This window comes from Nomascus leucogenys, chromosome 8 (assembly GCF_006542625.1).
Source record: "Nomascus leucogenys isolate Asia chromosome 8, Asia_NLE_v1, whole genome shotgun sequence".
Taxonomy (NCBI): Eukaryota; Metazoa; Chordata; class Mammalia; order Primates; family Hylobatidae; genus Nomascus; species Nomascus leucogenys.
Genome location: NC_044388.1, coordinates 33,161,426 through 33,181,084, shown reverse-complemented (window position 1 = coordinate 33,181,084; position 19,659 = coordinate 33,161,426). Strand labels below are relative to the sequence as shown.

At 49.7% G+C, this 19,659-nt stretch overlaps 1 protein-coding gene across 3 annotated transcripts in view; it reads left to right on the top strand.

The window, feature by feature from the left end:
• ZNF395 (zinc finger protein 395) overlaps positions 1-17,540 on the top strand; it is a 40,484-nt gene extending 22,944 nt beyond the window's left edge. For 2 of the 3 annotated variants that reach the window (XM_030817027.1, XM_030817026.1), the window contains exons 2-10: positions 2,004-2,261; positions 3,315-3,547; positions 6,333-6,442; positions 9,715-9,950; positions 10,450-10,550; positions 11,339-11,645; positions 12,988-13,080; positions 13,920-14,023; positions 14,314-17,540. In XM_030817027.1, coding sequence (XP_030672887.1) covers positions 2,022-2,261; positions 3,315-3,547; positions 6,333-6,442; positions 9,715-9,950; positions 10,450-10,550; positions 11,339-11,645; positions 12,988-13,080; positions 13,920-14,023; positions 14,314-14,425 — 1,536 coding nt within the window. In that variant the 5' untranslated portion in view covers positions 2,004-2,021 and the 3' untranslated portion in view covers positions 14,426-17,540. Of the gene's footprint in view, positions 1-1,963; positions 2,262-3,314; positions 3,548-6,332; positions 6,443-9,714; positions 9,951-10,449; positions 10,551-11,338; positions 11,646-12,987; positions 13,081-13,919; positions 14,024-14,313 lie in introns of all 3 variants that reach the window. The other variant, XM_030817025.1, reaches the window with a different exon arrangement.
• The last annotated feature ends 2,119 nt before the right edge of the window (positions 17,541-19,659 follow it).

Below are 19,659 nucleotides of genomic sequence, written 5' to 3'. Positions count from 1 at the left end.
AAACAAAAAAAACCAACCAATTTAGCTTAGGTATACATTTTTTTTTCTTTATACTGGCAAAGAATCTACTCTTTACATCTGTCTCCCTTTTTATTGTTACAATGAAGCTTTCAGAGAGAGTGTTATTGGATGTAGTTACCAGATACCTAACTAGGAATTTCTATCTGCGTGCTGTGGCTCCAACGTTTTCCTTATATTAATCTTTTCTTTGCTTTCTGGAAAATTCGTGGTGGAGATACTATGCCAGTAGATTCTAGCCTTGAGTTTCTGCGTAAAATGCTCATGAAAACCAGCGTTTTGCCCCTTTACTCAATATTTGCTAATCTATTATTATCCTTTACAATTCTTTTGCCATTTCTGTTATGTTACTGTGGAGATGTTTGCGAACATACCTTGCTGGAATGGTTTGGAAAGAGGCTAAGATTTGGGAGGTGTGGAGATGGTGTGGTACCCACAGAAAGAGAGCCTGGGGGCTTCTGGACAAGGGTGAAAAGGAAAGAAGGCTTATGCAACTGTTCAAAGATAGCTTGAGCTAAGGGCTGTGCCACAGGTGTCCTCTTGATGTGGGTGGGGTGGGAGGGGCACACCTGAGTGGAATTAGCCCCATAGGCTCTGGGGGTGGGGCAGTCAGCATTGATGCTGAGGTCCCTGGAAACCCTGGTTTTTTATGCCTGCGGTGACCCCACAGCACCTGGGATGTGCTTTGCACATAATAAGCGAATAAGCGAATAGGGAACAGAGGACTGGAACAGCAGAGATTAGGAACTGAGGAGCTGTGTGTGCTCTGTAGGAGGAGGGCAACCTGAATTTGCAAAGCACTGGGTCTGACTCATCCCCTTCTGCCAGCAGTGTCAGGCCTGGGAGCACTGCAGGTCAGCTGGTCCCCTGGTAGGGACCCACTTTGAGAGGCCTGTTCAGATTCTTGCACCAACTACCTTTGCCACCTGAACAAGTCACTCGTGCTCAACATTAGTTTCTTCAAGTGTAAGATGAGAGGAGCCTGGTTCATTTCTTTTTTCTTTTCTTTTTTTTTTTTTTTTTGAGTCTGAGTCTTGTTCTGTTGTCCAGGCTGGAGTACAGTGGTGTGATTTTGGCTCATTGCAGGCTCCCGCCTCCTGGGTTCAAGCAATTCTCCTGCCTCAGCATCCCGAGTAGCTGGGATTACAGGCATGTGCCGCCATGCCCGGCTAATTTTGTATTTTTAGTAGAGACAGGGTTTCATGATGTTGGCCGGGCTGGTCTTGAGCTCCTGACCTCAAGTGATCCATCTACCTCAGCCTCCCAAAGTGTTGGGATTACAGGCATGAGCCACCACGCCCGGCCAAGCTCGGTAAGTTTCTATGGCTCTTTGCAGCTTTGAGCCAGCTGAGCTTGAGAATCTATGTGCATCAGACAGATGTCCTCAGGCTTTGACCCAGCAATATTGTATCCTAGAAGTTGCTCTACGGAAGCCGTGGTTGATGTCTGTGTGCTGAGGTTTAGCTCAGAGGATGCTCGCTGCAGGCAGAGAAGTTTAGACAGCAGACCATTGGGTGCAGCCTTTGGGTACAATAAAAAGAGAATAGGAATGGTGCGTCCACCTAGGAAAATGCTGAGTGTCTTCTAAACATGTTTTTATAAAATAATATTGAATGATGTAGTAAAACTTACACAGCTAAGTAAAAATACAGTTTACCAAACAACAATCCCATTTTTACAGAAATAAAAGTGTAAATACATGCACAGAAGGAAGCCTGGCCTGCTGTATAGGAAGAGTGGGCCTCCCTGGGAGGCAGATTCCTGAGTGGTTTGTTTTTCTGTGTGCATATAAGTATTTTTCTGATTGTCCTACTAGGAATGGATATCACTTTTGTAGAAAGGAAGGATGGTAAAAGTTGACTTTAAAGGGTTCACTTATTTTAAGCCACCCTTCCTGGCTCCTGCTGTGTGAGGCTCCCTCCTGAAAGCTTCCTGATTCCCCCAGGTGATGGGCAGAGGCTTCAGTGTCCCCTTCGCCTCCGCAGGAGAGGAGAGGCAGCAGCATGGCGAGCGTCCTGTCCCGACGCCTTGGAAAGCGGTCCCTCCTGGGAGCCCGGGTATTGGGACCCAGTGCCTCGGAGGGGCCCTCGGCCGCCCCACCCTCTGAGCCACTGCTAGAAGGGGCCGCTCCCCAGCCTTTCACCACCTCTGATGACACCCCCTGCCAGGAGCAACCCAAGGAAGTCCTCAAGGCTCCCAGCACCTCGGGCCTTCAGCAGGTGGCCTTTCAGCCTGGGCAGAAGGTAGGTTGATCCCAACATGGACAGGTGTCCCATCTTGCCAGTCTTGGGGTGGTGGGCTGGGGTGCCCTAGTGACAGGCCGGAAACTCTCTGGGCACCGTTTTGAGTGCAGACCTTTGCCCTCCAGCCACAGGGCGCCTGGGCAGCAGATCGCCCAAGAGAATATGACATTGTTAGTAGACCCAGGGCTTCTCTACCACAGTGTTGTCTGTAGAAGGTGGCAAGACCTAGCATCTGACACTGTGGCCTTTGGCTTGCTCAAAACCTCACTTTGAAGGATGACCATAGCTACGTTTCTCTTAATCTGCCTCAGTTTGCAGCTTTACCAAAGGAAGGCATCTCAGGCTTTGAGAGTCAGAGAACATTGCATCTTTGAATTCCCATTAGACACTTTAAAGAGTCAGAGATGTTTGTGTAGTCGGTGTGGATTTCCTTTTCCAGCGTCCCTGCCCCTGTGCCAGGGCCCTGGGTCTGATGTTATGAGGTCCAGGTGCCAGGGGTTCTCTTCCGTTGCCCTCTCAAGGCCTCCTAAGTAAGGACTCTACCTCTATCTCCCTGCCAAGGCTTATGCCGCCAGGCCTTCCTGCCTGTGAGAGAAGGTGGCCTGCCAACTTCCGGGTCCCCCTGGTGAGAGGTTGGCCTGCCTCTGCACCCCTGCCACCTTGTCCCCAGGTAGACTCAGCATCCTCTGAGTGCAGGATAATGAGCAATTCAGAGTGGCAGTTGGGCACCAGCAGACAGGCAGTGCATCCAGGTCAAGGAAGGCAGGAGGATGAGCACAGATTCTAGATTCAGAGAAAGTCCCAGAAACTGACATGTTTGCTATCTGCCAGTCTAGAGAGCTGATAAGGATCTGTCTTGGGAGGAATTGGGCCTGTGTGGGTGCTCAGGTGGGAAGCGAGTACCTGGGAACATCTGCTTGAATAAAAGCTGAGTGAGGCAGAGAACGTGGTTCGTGGCAGGCAGATCCTGGCTCCTGGGATGTGGGGTGCATGAGAACTTCAGGGTGAGACCCATCCAGGACTGATCACTAGCTGCTGTCCCTCTTCCCGCAGGTTTATGTGTGGTACGGGGGTCAAGAGTGCACAGGACTGGTGGAACAGCACAGCTGGATGGAGGGTCAGGTGACCGTCTGGCTGCTGGAGCAGAAGCTGCAGGTCTGCTGCAGGGTGGAGGAGGTGTGGCTGGCCGAGCTGCAGGGCCCCTGTCCCCAGGCACCACCCCTGGAGCCCGGAGCCCAGGCCCTGGCCTACAGGCCCGTCTCCAGAAACATCGATGTCCCAAAGAGGTTTGTGTGGGAGAAGAAATTGGATTTTAAAAGTCACGTGGGTAGTGTGGTGTGAGGGTGTGGGCTGCCTTGTGGTGGAGAAGAAATGTGGTGTCATTGACATCTGGATGCCAAGATATTGGGACAAATGGGACACAGAAAAATCTTTAAGAAAGCCAGAGTGGCATCTTTTCTTTTTTTTTTTTTTTTGAGACAGAGTCTCACTCTGTCACCTAGGCTGGAGTTCGGTAGCATGATCTCAGCTCACTGCAACCTCTGCCTCCTGGGTTCAAGCGATTTTCCCACTTCAGCCTCCCAAGTAACTGGGATTACAGGCGTGCACCACCAGGCCTGGCTAATTTTTTATTTTTTGGTAAAGACGGGGTTTCACCATATTGGTCAGGCTGGTCTCGAACTCCCGACCTCTGGTGATCCACCTGCCTCGGCCTCCCAACGTGCTGGGATTACAGGTGTGAGCCACCATGCCTGGCCAAGTGGCATCTTATCTTTTCCATGCTCTATTATGGGCAATGTATCTTTGGTTGGGCATAGGGCTATTTTTTCCCCTCTCATGCTTAAACTAAATCAGGTCATAGTTTATGATAAGAGACAGGAAAGAACTGGCTTAAATCGAGAGTCAACAAACTTGTTTTGAATGGGCCAGAAAGTAAATAATTTAGGCTTGATGGACTAAACAGTCTCTGTTCCCACTGCTCAGCGCTGCTGTGGTGTCCAAACAGCCAGGGGTGATGCAGAAACAAATGGGCATGGCTGTCCTGCAATAAAACCTCATTCGTGGACCCTCAAATTTCAGTTTTATATACTTTCCATGTGTCACATGTCAAGAAATTATATCCTTCTTTTAATTTTTAAAACTATTTAGGCCAGGCGCAGTGGCTCACACCTGTAACTCCACTACTTTGGGAAGATTGCTTGAGGCTGGGAGTTTGAGACCAGCCTGGGCAACATAGCAAGACTTTGACTCTACAAAAAAATAAAAAAATTAGTCAGGCATGGTAGCTTTTGCCTGTAGTCCCAGCTACTTAGGAAGCTGAGGCAGGAGGATTGTTGGAGTCCAGGTGGTTGAAGCTTCAGTGAGCAATGATGGCACCACTGCACTCCAGCCTGGAAGACAGAGCAAGACTCTGCTCTAAAAACCAAAACCAAACTAAACCAAAACAAAAAACAAACAAACAGGCTGGGTGTGGTGGCTCACGCCTGTAATCCCAGCCCTTTGGGAGACCAAAGTGGGTGGATCACGTGAGGTCAGGAGTTTGAGACCAGCCTGGCCAACATGATGAAACCCCGTCTCTACTGAAAACACAAAAATTAGCTGGGCGTGGTGGCACATGCCTGTAATCCCAGCTACTCGGGAGGCTGAGGTATGAGAATTGCTTGAAGCCAACCTGGGTGACAGAGGGAGACTGCATCTCAAAAAAGAAAAAAGAAGAAAAACCACAAAACCAAACCATTTAAAAATGTAAAACCATTCTTAGCTCGAAACCCTACAGAAACAAGCAGCAGACTACATTTGGTCCACAGCCCACAGCATGCTTACCCCCGGCTTAGATATTCAGAACCATTGGTGTTGAACGAAGAATGTATTTTGCTTTAGAATTTTGTGATGTGACTTTTTTCTAAGAATATATATCCTAATTTCTATGTTATATGCTCTATGTACATTGATCTTTTAAGATTTAAGAAGAAAATCTGCCACCTGAAATTGTCTTATATACAAGCTGTGCAGTCACACCCTATCCCACCTCTCTGTGTTTGTCTATGAGTGCTAAAAAACAAAACAGACCCAGTATTTTGAAACCAAATTAGAGCAGCAATATTTGTGATTGTGTATTCAGCGGAATGCAGGCAAAGAATTTATTTTTCTGTTCTATGGAAATGAAAATTCAAAGATCATACAAAAACAGAGATGCTAATGTGTTTAATGTATTAATAGTCTTGGTTTAGCTGCTTCAAACCCAAGTCATATTTTGGTGGACCTGAATTGTAAGGAATAAATTAAGACAGCTTTTTGAAACAGACCACTTAGAAGTTTATTTCAGACTAACTTTTACTAATACTTTAGCATTAACTTCTAGACAGCTCTAGTTTTACTTCCAAATAATGTAGTGATATACGGATTTTTAAAAAATTGTGTGTAACATTTTATAGAACTCTGCTGTATAAAGCATGGACACTTGCATTGGGAGATTTATTTTAGTGCTTCTGGTTTATTTGCACATTGGCTTGAGTAGTAGGTTCTGTTGACATTCAGAAGCTGTTAGAATGCCTTACCATTTTTCTTGGGGGAGGGGTGGGAGAAGGTGGTTAGTGTATAATTGTTCCTTCTTAAATTTAAATGTGGGACAAGGAAAGGAGGTAATTGTTGTGCTTTTGAATTCCAGTGGGTGTCTTTTGTCCCCGTGTTCATTTCGAGTCTGTCCTCTCTTTCCACTGAATAAAATTCTCCTTTTTAAGCTGCAGAGTTCGGCAGCTAAGTCATGGGAGAATGGGGCTGTCTCAGGGCGTCACAGTGGGATGAGACCCAGCGGCTTACACTGGGGCTGCCTAATATTAGAAGCATCACTCAGAATGGGTACTGCTCGAGAAGAAGGGGAGACCTTCATGTTTCACTTAGTTTATATGGTCTGAGCACACACTGGCTGATTGGAGTTGGGGGGACTTGGAGGGGACAGTCCAGAAGTGTAAGATGATTGTGTGAAACCAGCCAGAAGTGGTGTCTCGTTTTGCAAGCCATGGGCCCGCCGTGCCAGGAAGTAACATTTCCCACTCATCCGTGTGAATCCAGGAAGTCGGACGCAGTGGAAATGGATGAGATGATGGCGGCCATGGTGCTGACATCCCTGTCCTGCAGCCCTGTTGTGCAGAGTCCTCCCGGGACCGAGGCCAACTTCTCTGGTGAGCGAGCGGGGCCCAGGTGGGTTCTGGGCATGGTAGAGGTCCACGACAGACATCCTCTGTGCAGAGCAGCTAGTTGCCTATGTCACCGGCCTGGCAATAGAATTTCCAGGGACACCTCCCACGGGCACCTCTGACCGGCTGCATGCCGTGGAGTTAGACACTTCCGTTCTTGTTCCTCAGTTTCCTCACCTGAGGAGGAGTTTCCTGGTGCATTGTGAAGATGGTTGAGCATGGGACTGAGCTGCAGTGGCTAGTGGAGTACGTTCTTCAATGGGAGTGGCTGAGCCCAGCACTTTGGTGGGGCCCGAATGAGGCCAATAGAGGAATATTTAGTTCACAAAGTAGCAATATAATGGTCTCCTAGTGGCCTCAGAAAATTCATGCCCTCATTCCACGTGCCTAATTCAGCCTCATAAATTAGTGTGGGTCTACGGGACAAGGACCCGGAATAAATGAGCTAAATTCTAAAGTAAGTCTATTTGCTTAATAAAAACCAGTGATTCAACTTCAAGGCAAATTTATTAAAACAAAATTTCTGTAGTTGCAACCCCAAAATACTTTATCAATAATATGAGGGAAAAAAGGGTTGCTGGGTATTTGTCAGTAGTTTGGCAAGACTGGTAGTGAATCTGAAGTTTTTTGGGAAATTCATGGCAGGGCTGGCCTACCTTACTCCCAGGGAAGAACTTCTTCATTGGTGGACACCTAACTGAATTGCAAGCTACTTATAAGCTTACAAGAAAATATGGAGTTAGCTCTGAGCACATAGCAGGAGGAAAGTGGCCTTCATAAGTATCCCTCATAAGGAATCTCCCTAAATAGAAATTAAACATAAAGGAGAGAGAAAACTTACTTTCTTGACTCAAAGTCAGCTGTCAATGAGTAGGCTGCCAAAGGAAGTCATTGCATTATGAGGACACCTAGCTGTGAAGCTTAGTATTGCATGCCTGCTCTATTAGCACAGCCAAATAGGGAAGAGGAAAGGAGTTAATTTCTAAGTTCTCAGGAGAGTTTAGGAGATCTGGATGGTTGGGTCAACAGTGGAAAGATCTAGGAAAGTGTCCTAAAAGGAAAGAAAAGAAAATTATTGACTCCAGTTCCCATCATGAGGGTATGTATAATATATGCATACACAAGTGCACATCAACGTAGAAGCATCTCACTGATGATATGCCATCATCCTGACAATTTTAAGTCCCTTTGTAAAAAAAAATTTATTGTCTATTAAAGATTTTTTTTGATGACAATATTTTTTTATCTTATAGCTGAAGTCAGTGGAAATATAAGGCTTCTTTGGCCTAATTATCTTGAAGTATTCTGCAAAGTGTGGTCTATACAACAACCAAAACCTTGACTAAGAGAGTCATGGATACTATTTGCACAAACGCCACATAGTCCCTTTGGTTTCTGTGTGGTTAGGATGGCATGTGTGTGTGCATGTCTGTGTATAGAAAACAGGATTATAAATATTTCTTAAAAGTTCACTTGTAAGCTCTGAGTGCCGTGCATTTGTAGAGCAGTACTTTATTTTCATGGTATAGAATGTGTATTTATTGCCTGTGTCCTAGAAAAACTTACGATCAAAGATGGAGTCACTTATAACTTATACATTAACTTATAACTTATAGATAACTTTTTGCTTTATGTTTTGCTTCCTTTGTATGCCAGTCAAAATCTGCCATGCAGATTTCATGCATTTGAGCCATTGTAAGTGGTTCCTATAGGGAAGGGCTGCCGCATTTGTAGGGTGTGCCTGCTGCTTGACCTGCTCTTTGTCACGGAGTCCTGAGCATCCTAGATGTCGCCATGTAGTATTCCGCTCTCTGCCCTTCTCTCCCTGATCGTTTTCCTATCAGTGGATGTGCGTGGGTCTTTCACCTGTTGGCCTATTTAATGATTCTTGTGTTCTGCCCTGAATGTGTACCCTTTTTTAAGCACACATGTACATGTAGTAATCTCTTGGTTCCCAGGAAGGGACAGTGATAGCTGTGAGACATGACAGCGGTATCTGGGGAGGGAAGAGTTCTTCCTCCATCTCATTCTTTTTGGGTGGGCTGCTTCTAGGATGTGAGATGTAAGGAGAGCCTGGGCTGGAAACATGGAAAGATGGGAGCCTGTGCCAGGTAGATCCCTGATTAGCATTGAAGGAGTCTGGACTATGAGCAGGAGGAGAGAAAGGCAGCAGGATTTTATCCTGGCCACAAAGGATGTGCTAGTAGACCTTGGAATCCAGGGTTAGGGGGCTCTGTGGAACGCCCCTGTTGGGAGTTGGGGCTTTTGAGGACAGGTAGCTTTTTTCCCTCTCTCTTGGTATTTCCACATATCAGAATTTCAGATTCTCCTATATTATAAATTCACCTGGATTTTTGGCCAAGGAGTGAGAGTCTGGGTTGGGCCCGCGCAGCCTGCAGATGTGCTGTTTAAAAACGGAAGATTCTCCATGTCTGCTGATGCCTGTCCTCCTGCTTAGAGGCATTCAGGAGCCTGGCAGCTGCTTCAGGGCCATGTCAGGCACGAAAGCCCCCTGCCGTCTTGCGATGACCAGAATTGCTCGCAGAGCTTGTCTTTCCTCCTCCAAACATGTTATTTCTTGATTAAAGCAGGCTCTACCTGGGCTGCAGCTAGCACTGGGAAATGTTGCACACCCTCCTGAGAGTTGCAAAGGCTGAGTGGTTTGTTCCACCCACAGGTTTCTATGGACTGGCCTGGGTTTAGATGACTGAAAAGCATTTTTCAGAAAAGCTGGTCAAGAAGACCTTTAAGTTGGCCTCAGCTGTAGGAAAACGCTCTGGGTGGTACCCAACACTGGGTGTGCCTGTTCTCAACCAGGCCTGGAGGCTGCAGAGGCTTTGCCCTTCCCCCTCCCCATCCCCCCTTTATTTAATGTATAAAGTGAGAAACAGGCAGCACTTTGGGAGACTGAGGCCAGATGATCGCTTGAGGACAGGAGTTTGAGACTGGCCTGGGCAACATAGCAAGACCCCATCTCCAAAAATAATTTTTGTTTAAAAAGAGAAATACATTTCAATTAGGTTTCTCTTTGTTTCTCTTTGTATGACTCCTATCCAAAGCGAACTCGCAATGTGTATCTGTTGGTCAGTGATGACCAGGTGGCTATGGTAGGAAATGTCTGCGAGGGCAGAGCAGTTCTACCAAGAGAAATTGCTGCCGTGAATGAACTCCTCTCCATGTTTACCGAAGCTCAGAAGGGAGAGTTTGCCCAGGGACACGCCCGTGAGCATCCTCTCACCTTTTCTTCGTCTGGCCAGCTTCCCGTGTGGCCTGCGATCCATGGAAGGAGAGTGGTGACGTCTCGGACAGCGGCAGCAGCACTACCAGCGGTCACTGGAGTGGGAGCAGTGGTGTCTCCACCCCCTCGCCCCCCCATCCCCAGGCCAGCCCCAAGTATTTGGGGGATGCTTTTGGTTCTCCCCAAACTGATCATGGCTTTGAGACCGATCCTGACCCTTTCCTGCTGGATGAACCGGCTCCACGAAAAAGAAAGGTACGTGATTGCAGTGTGAGTGGGAGCCCAGGCTGGAGCAGATGTTGTCTGTGTGGGGACAGCCAGCCGTGGAGGGGAGGGGACCCTGCAGGCCCTAGATAGTCTTGGGTTCGCTCCCATTTCGGTTTTCTATTGCTGCTTCTGTTACCTGGTGATATTCCCAGGATTCTCCTTCTCCTGTTTAAAGCCTCTTCTGTTTTAGCCTCCACCCCAATCCCTGCCTTCTTTCCTGTGTTCCTGCAGAGGTCTGCGTGGGAGAGGCCTCCAGTGGGGTCTTAGCCACAGCACCGAGCACCGCTCTTGGCCACTAGGACCATCTCTTAGGTTAGGGCTTCCTAGCCCCTGGTTGTAAGTTTCTCTGGTCCCAGAGAACCCCTTTCCTGGAGGTTTTTGTTGGGTCAGGCTGGGGACAGAAGCCAGTTTGAGTCCCCACTGGGTAAGGTTGAGCGAGGGATAAGGAGAAAGACATATGCACTCACCCCGTCTTCCTTTCCTCTAGAACTCTGTGAAGGTGATGTACAAGTGCCTGTGGCCAAACTGTGGCAAAGTGCTGCGCTCTATTGTGGGCATCAAACGACACGTCAAAGCCCTCCACCTGGGGTATGTGCGAGCCCAGGGCCTCTAGCCTAGGGTCGTGTGCAGGTGTCCCTCCACCTGCCGAGTCCCTGTGACCCACAGCCCACAGTGCTTTCAGGAATGTGGCTTGCTGGGAACACCCCCTGGTGTCTCTTCCTGGCCACCTGAGAAAGACATCCCGGCGAACATTGTTGCTGTTGACGGGAAGGGAGTTCTGTCCATCTTGGGGATGTGTCTTCTTGCCTCACTGCAGGAAGCAAGATGTTTTAGTTCTGGGTAGAAACGGGGTCATTTGGTTCAGTTGCTGGTGAGACCCCGTTTCCAAGATGTTTAGTGGCCAAGCACTGCACCACCGACTCTTCCTTGGGAGTGGGTCTCCGCTAGCCCCACCCTGGTGCCTCCACCGTGTTCTGTGCAGAGCGAGTTTGCAGGCTCTGTGCAGAGCGAGTTTGCAGGCTGCTAGTGGTAGGAGCTGACTCATGGCCCTGGGGGAGAAAGCGTGACTGCAGGCAGGTGGGGCCCAGAGAGGGCTCGTGGTCGTGCTCAGCGTGGGATGCCTCCTGCCAGAGGAGAGGTTGGCACATGTTCCGGGAGAGGATGAGCCTTAGGTGCCAGGAAAAATAATTCCCGTTGATGTGCAACACATAATCCTGGTGACACCCGTCAGGAGCGAGGCACCTGGGTGTTCTCTTGGGCTCCGTCCCTGGCTTGCTGGGTGGCCTCAAGCAATCACTTCCCTCCCCACCGCGGTCCCCTCTGGGTTTCAAGGGAGCAAGGCGCCCCTGATTATGCCGCATCTCCCTCCCACACAGGGACACGGTGGACTCTGATCAATTCAAGCGGGAGGAGGATTTCTACTACACAGAGGTGCAGTTGAAGGAGGAATCTGCCGCTGCTGCTGCTGCCGCAGGCACCCCAGTCCCTGGGACTCCCACCGCCGAGCCAGCTCCCACCCCCAGCATGACTGGCCTGCCTCTGTCTGCTCTTCCACCACCTCTGCACAAAGCGCAGTCCTCCGGCCCAGAACATCCCGGCCCGGAGTCCTCCCTGCCCTCAGGGGCTCTCAGCAAGTCAGCTCCTGGGTCCTTCTGGCACATTCAGGCAGATCATGCATACCAGGTATGGGGCGGGGCTCGCTGGAGGCTCAGGCTCGTAGCTGACTCATCACGGGCCAGCTTGATTACAGGCTACCGACCACCCTGATGGAAGGCTGAGCCCTTTGGCCAAATTGCTAATCTCTTCTACAAAGAAAGAAAAGGAAACCGAATTCACTGCTCAATAAATGTGGGAATTCCTGGAGTTATCTACATTGGCAGCTGTCATGAGTGGTTACTAGAAATCTAGCTAAATCCCTAAGTAACTGGGCGATGGATTTGGGCGGGGGAATTGTCACACCTCTGCTTATAAGAGAGGATGGAGTCGTGTAGTTGGGCTTCCCACGTGATGTCTAGGTCCTAGAATTGTGTTCCATGGACACACAGTCCAGCACGCATGTTTTGAATACTTACTACGGGCCAAGAATTGGACTAAGTAAGATTTTCAGGTAGAAGAAGACTTAGTCCCTGCCCTTGTGGAGGGCATGGTTCAGATTGAGAGAGAGAGAAATGAATATGTAACTATGGTTAATTATAATAACTAGTCAAAGTACTAATTACTAGAGGCATGAGAAAGTGTTGTAGGTACCAGAGGGACCAACCTATTTTGCCCATGTGAATGAGAAACTTATCACAGAGAGTGACATTTAGGATGGTCTTCGCTGCATGTAGTAGGTACTCAAGGAACATGCAGCTTGCTGTGTGCTGATATTTCTTAAAATTCTTTTGTGCCTATTTTATCAGTCTGTGGGCCAATTTGCAAATTAGTTATTAAAAGGTATTGCTTTCAGTGAGAAAGCTTTATGAAATGAGCCAGCTCTCCTCCTTGTTAGAATGAGTGGCCGCTTAGCGATTTCATGTTTGGCCCATTTGCAGCTCTGGCTGACCCGTGGGGCCCAGACATGTAGCTGGTGTTTTCACAAATAGCCCTGAACCTGGATACCCGTGAGCACACTGCTACTCTCAAGCACTTGCTGGAGGATCCCATATCTTATCCCAGCCATGCCCCCCAGACACAGAAGGCTTGGGGCCTCTTTTGGCACCTGTCGTGGCGTGTTCTTGGTAGGTGATCCAGTTGAGAAGTTAAATCTTCTGCAGTGATTAAGTCACGAGGCTGGCACGTAGACCAGCGCTGAGGGAAGGGTTCCAGGATGAGACTGGAGCCTCGCAGTAAGGAGACTACTGCAAGGCATTGGATGACACCCCAGTGTTGTCCTCGAGAAAGCCAAGTGTGTCCCAGCTCTTTCTGGTCATTGCACTTATGCAGAGATGCATCTTCTGCTGCCGTCATGAGGCTGTGGGGATTGTGGGCAGACTCTGAACACTTCCTGAGCTAGAATCCAGGCTGACACCCTCGTCTTCCACAGGCTCTGCCGTCCTTCCAGATCCCCGTCTCACCACACATCTACACCAGTGTCAGCTGGGCTGCTGCCCCTTCCGCCGCCTGCTCCCTCTCTCCGGTGAGTGTGCTGGCAGCACCGCCGGGGCCTGGTATGGCCAAGGGCTCTCCCACACATGCCAGGGCTGGAGGCCATGCCTTGGGCACAGGGCACGTGGCCACAGGTCGGTGTGGCCGTCTTGCCTTCCGCCCCCAAACGTGTTGAAGATCTCCTTGTGCTGCCCCCTCCCTGGCACTCCCCATCTGGCCATAGCCCCTCGCGGAGGTGGAAGGAGGCGCTTGTAGAGGATGTCCAGAGCAAGCAGGTTTCTTGCCAAGAAAATCACCAGACGAGGCTGGGGTCAGTTGCCCCATCAGCCCCTAGTGCCCATGGGTGTTTTTAGGATTTTAATACTGAGGAGAGGAAGGGGGAGAATGTGGAGGCTATGTGGGCTGGGTCAGAAATCTCAAGGCCACTGGGGACAAGGGCCATAGGTGGACCCCAAACTCAAGTAAGCGGGAAGTCATTTTGAACTCTACCTAGCAGGCGCTGGTCTTGAGTTATCTCCTGCAGGGCGGTGTCACATTGTAAATCAGATTGCCGGTGATGCCACTGAGGCAGTGCGAGGCTTCCAGGCATGGCGGCTCCGTCCAAGCCCCCTGCAGGGAGAGCCTCAGAGGGGGCCAGGTCCAGTGGCTCCCCTGTCCTTGTCCTTGGCTGGGTCCCAAGTGTGGCATGAAGGCCTGCTCCTTCCTCACTCTCCTGCCAACAGCTCCCCTCGGCTAGAGTGTCCTCCCTGAGAAGGCGTGAGGCCTCTTGGACCAGAAGGAGCTAGGGACGGGTGGCTGCCTGTTTTTTAGGATGGCTCCCTCACCTTTCCTGACTGTCCCTGTGCTCATGGCCCCTCTCCCCACGCCCAGGTCCGGAGCCGGTCGCTAAGCTTCAGCGAGCCCCAGCAGCCAGCACCTGCGATGAAATCTCACCTGATCGTCACTTCTCCACCCCGGGCCCAGAGTGGTGCCAGGTGAGATGTCTGCTGTCGTCCCCTGCCTTCTGGTTTCTGTGCCCTGTCTCCAGTGGCATGGACTCCGACCCCACCCAGATGAAGTCACCAGGGTTAGTCCCCAGAGAGGAGCCCAGATGGCGGACGCACCAGATGGGACGACTGGTCCTCAGAGCCTCTGGCCCCTGGTCCTGGTGGCTTTTGCCGGGAGCTGCCCCTTTGGCCTCTGCTTGTTGTCCCAGCCCCACTTGGCTGCTCTCCCGGGCCCACCACCTGTGTGGGGCTCGATTTGCATTCCTCTCTTTCTGCAGGAAAGCCCGTGGGGAGGCTAAGAAGTGCCGCAAGGTGTATGGCATCGAGCACCGGGACCAGTGGTGCACGGCCTGCCGGTGGAAGAAGGCCTGCCAGCGCTTCCTGGACTGAGCCGTGCTGCAGGTTCTACTCTGTTCCTGGCCCTGCCGGCAGCCGCTGACAAGAGGCCAGTGTGTCACCAGCCCTCAGCAGAAACCGAAAGAGAAAGAACGGAAACACGGAGTTTGGGCTCTGTTGGCTAAGGTGTAACACTTAAAGCAATTTTCTCCCATTGTGGGAACATTTTATTTTTTAAAAAAAGAAACAAAAATATTTTTCCCCCTAAAGTAGGAGAGAGCCAAAACTGACCAAGGGTATTCAGCAGTGAACCAGTGACCAAAGAATTAATTACCCTCCGTTTCCCACATCCCCACTCTCTAGGGGATTAGCTTGTGCGTGTCAAAAGAAGGAACAGCTCGTTCTGCTTCCTGCTGAGTCGGTGAATTCTTTGCTTTCTCAACTCTTCCAGAAAGGACTGTGAGCAAGATGAATTTACTTTTCTTAAAAAAAAAAAAAAAAAAAAAAAAAAAAAAAAGTTTCTGGCTGATGGGTGATTCAGAGTGCAGGACTGCCTGGCCGTGGGGCAGAGGAGTTTGCCCTTCTCGGAGGATACCTCCTGTTCCCTGTCTGAGCATCCTGCATGGAAGTCAAAGGAAAGCCCTTTCTTGGTGACAACTTAAATCTGGTTCCCTCAGACATTGGGTTGCACCCCAACAAATATTAAATGGCTTCTTCTTAAAGCCCAGAGAAAGAGGTTTTTTAAAAGACTGTCGCCAAATAGCTGAGCCAAAAGGCTGATCAGAATTCACTTTTTGGAATGTGGCAGTTAAACACTACCTTGATCATTCTCTCCTTTCCTCGAGGAACTCCTGGAGGGTTTGAGCGTCTGGAAACTCTCTGCTCTGACCTGAGGAAGCACCCTCCTGACGCCACCTCCCTCGGTTATGGAAAGGACGCCTCAGAAATGCTTTGTTTTCTTTTATGATGTATTCAGAAGCCTTTACTGATTAAAGTTTTCTTTTATTTGGGTGGCCGAGAGAGACTCAGGGAGGTTCTGGAGGTTCCTTTCTGTCTCCTGGCCCCGCCAGGGATTTCCCCATTTCTGTTTGCTGCCCGAAAGCAGGATGAGGAAGGCCAAGGAGAGTCCTTGCACCCGTGAGCTTCAGGATGAGGAAATGACAGGAGGAAGACGTGGGTTTGGGTTAGTGGCTGCTGGCGTTTTGGCCCTTGGTGTTTCTGGAGCCTCCAGGGATCTAGGGGAGCCTGGGCTGCGTGCATGTCGATAAGCAGAGCTGTTCTTGTGGGGAAGGAGGGAGGTCTAGGGAGTTTAGCACCACGCCAACCAGTCGTGCGCGAAGACAAAGTGAACCACACCCGGATGGCAGGGCATGTTTCTGTTTTGGTGTCTTGCTTTCCTCCCAGCATGACTTATTTGGGGATTCCTCAGGGCCTGCTGGAATGTGACCGTCCGCCGCCCAGCTGCCTCGGGTACAAGTCTTGGCCCTATGTCCCAGCTGTCAGGGGCTCAGGGAATCCTACCCAGCCATCTGTCCTGGGATGGAGTGTCAGCATCCACCCCTTGGTTGTCATCGAGGCCTCCCTCCCAGTCCTGGGTGAAGATATTTGGGCCACTAGGGCTCCCTTGGCCCCTTCACGTAGGACATAGACATGTGCTTTTTAATGCAGGACACTTTGAATATTACAAAATCTGTAGACCTGGCAGTAGGGGCATGATGTTGGGAAGGGTGCAGTGCCCTAGGTTGGTGACAGAAGGGACAGACACTTATGCACAGGTGTCTTTGGTGATGGGGTATATTTTTATAACTTAGTAAAAAAAAAAAAATGTATGTGGAATTCTGTCTCTTGGTAAAGCTCAAAGCCAGGCTAGCCTGAGGTGGCGCAGGGCTCTCCTTCCTGTCCTTTCCACCTCCTTGAGAATTAAGAGCTGGCAGCTGCCGATGGTGTTTCCCAACCCCCCTCACTTCCCAAGGCGACCCCCAGCTTCAGGTCCTCATGGGGAGGGGAGGGCGCGTTCTTGACACATGGGAACTTTGCCAGGAGGGCCTCCCCTTCCCTTCTCCCTCAGAGTTTTCACTGCCGTCTCGTCTTTAGAAAGCTGTTTGAATTCCCCCCGCCCCCAGTTTCGACCGTGTAGATATAACTGGATATACGGATTTTTCTCTTTGTGCGGGCTTCTTATGCCATTGGTATACAGGGCAGGAAAGGAAGGAGGAATAAAGGGAGGGAGCAGTGTGGAAACCACGGTGGTTTTGCTTTGTTCTTATTAGGTTTTGGTGCCGCCTTCCCTGCCCCCTCTCCTCCTTGGTGCTGGCGGCCTCCTTGCTTCCCTTCCACCCGTGCTGCCATCCCGTGCCTGTCGTGTTGGTTCTTCACATGTGCCCTGTTCTCGGGGTTGTTCCATTCATGCCTTCTTGGAGGGTGAGGGTGGCTTGGGAACCGACCCAGTGGTCACACCTACTTTCTTCTTCTTTGTATCTCCCTCCTTCCCAGCCCACCCGGGCAGCAGATTCTGATGGAAGGAAGGTGCCGCAGGTGGGCTTTTAGAAACTAACGGGACTGGTTTTCAAAGCAGTTACCTTAGGAAACTGTTTATTCCAGCGATGTGACTTTTTTCAGAATATTTCTTGGAATCACCTTCAGAGTCTGGGGCTGTGTGTTGAGCAGCCTTAAGGATGCTAGACACTCATTTAGTGTCCAGGGAGTCCAGCGAATGACGTCTGTGGCCAAGCGAGGTCTCAGGTGCAAAGCAAAAGCACCATTTAAAGTAAAATAGCTTGGATTCAATCACGTGACTTTTAAATTGGCTCAGAAAGCAATTTTGTAACTTCAGAGAGTGTTTTGAGCCATGGCCACGTTGTCGTTGTGAGTCTATAGCTTGACTCCTTGGAGAACAATATTCATTTGGATGTGGAGACTCTGATTTGTTGGGAGAAATCTGTCCTGTTACTTTCTGGTCATCCCAGGTTCTGACTTTTACCGGGGGCAAAAAAAAAAAAAAGGAGATAAATCCCATCTGTGAGTTTGTCTTATTGGCGCCTTTTCCCTCAGCTGTCTTCCAAGTATTATTTTTACTGTTAAAAAATTTTTTTAAAAATGTGAAATGTAATGTTTTTACAGCAACAATATGAAATATATTTTATAAGGAATAAAATGGTACCTTGTCTGATTTAATGTGTGCCTGTCCTTTGCCCCTTCCCCTGCAACAAATAATATTATCACTGCCCTTGTCCTTGGTGTTACACAAATGGTAGCATATCACACTATAGCAAAGTATGACATTGATTCACTTATACTAACAGTAGGTAACACTTCCCAGTGACTAGGCCAAGTGTATACATGGGTTTCCTATTACAAATAACCCTATGAGAGAGTGCTGTTATTGTTCCCATTTTGCAGATGAGAAGAGTGAGGCACAGAGGTTCAATAATGTGCTCAAGGTTATAAACTGAAATAACAGCACTCCAGGCAGTATTTCTGCTGCTTTTCTTGACAAAGGGGAGCATATTCTTGACTGCATTCCTGAGTCTTTTGAGGAGCAAGCAAGTGACATGAGAGAAAATAAGTCACACGCTACCTATTGAATGGCTTCTGAACATGGTCTGCTCCGTACAGACATCAGTTCCAGGTGCTGCGATGGCCCAAGTGGCTGGCAGAGCTGGCCTAGGTGGGAAGGCTGTTGGAAGCAGAAGGCATCATTCCACCCAGGAGCTGGTTTGTGCAATTTCAGTTGCTGAACTTTAAGAACCACTTAGTGAAGCAATGAGAGATTCCAAGAAGACCAAGTCAAATAAACCAGGCTTGCTTGAGGAAGTTGTGGAAGTGTGTTTAAACGTTTAAGGTATATTTAAAATAAGAGTTCAAGGTAGTAGTGGTGGGGCAGGTGGAAGGCCCGACAGGACCCTTTCCGCACTGAGTCATCCCTCTGGTGGGGAGAAGCAGGAGCTATAGGAAGAGGCTCTGGGGAATAGGGAAGGCAAAGAGGCAGTGAGGAGCTTTGGGGATTGTGAAGTGTCTCTTGGGGCGGGTTGCAGGGACGCTTCACACTGCCGGCCAGTGGGGGTGTCATGCTCAGGCACTTCATTATGGCCTGAATCAGCTACGCCCAGCAGCCCAGAAAGCAGTTTCTTTTCCCCTCCTTTTTGCCTTTTATTTATATCTTGGGGATGCAGTCAGGGACTTCCTTCACCCCTTCTCTGTGTCCTTGTTCCAGTTCATCCCTCTAAGAACACCTCAATAGCATTACCTGTTTTACTGCGTTTGCCAAGTCCCCCTCCAAGTTAGCTACCTGCCTTCTCCATCTGTAGCTCACTGAGGCACCTTCGCAGCTGCATCAGTGGGTCGACCCCCCAACTTTCCAGCTTCTGGTTGGATTTGGTAGACAGACATCAGGCTGGAGTTTGAAAGAGGGGAGGAGAGGGAAGTGGGGATATTGAATCCTGGCTCCCACAGTGTGTGAGTAAATGGCTGTATTTCTCTACTGAAAGCTATGGAGAGCTAGAGTCCTTGTGGGTCCAGGAACTCCCTTACCCCTACCAGGGCTCTCCGGCTCCCAACAGAGCGCCTTTCCATCCCTTGCTGATCTTCTGTAACCCTGCCCACTCGTGTAGACGGTTAACTCTCCCCAACAGACTCGGTTTGGTTTGCCTTGTGTTTCTAGGCTGGACCCTGACAGTGACACACCCTAACGTGTGAAGCTGGAGATAAAAGTGGCATCAGCAGGTTTCTCTCCGCCCTGCTCCTTGCTGTATGTCCCAGTCCATTGGACCCAAACCAGTGGGATCTGCACCACCTGGAGCTTGGTAAAAAGGCAGATTTCTACCATCTAAAACTGGGGGTGGGGCCAGCAGCCTGCCTCTTTGCGGTGCTGATGCACACAGGGGTTTGGAGAGCCCCTGCCCTCTCTCCACCCCGTCCAGTCACACAGCCATGTGCATTAATTCCCCCACCTGCTGCACTTGGATCTGGGCACTGTGCCATCGGGGTGCACCTTGGCCATTCTTTTTTTTTTTTTTTTTTTTTTGCGACGGAGTCTCTCTCTGTCTCCCAGGCTGGAGTGCAATGGCGCAATCTCGGCTCACTGCAACCTCTGCCTCCCGAGTTCAAGTGATTCTCCTGTCTCAGCCTCCTGTGTAGCTGGGATTACAGGCACGTGCCACCACGCCTGGCTAATTTTTTATATCTTTAGTAGAGACAGGGTTTCACCATGTTGGCCAGGCTGGTCTTGAACCCCTGACCTCATGATCCACCCGCCTCAGCCTCCCAAAGTGCTGGGATTATAGGCGTGA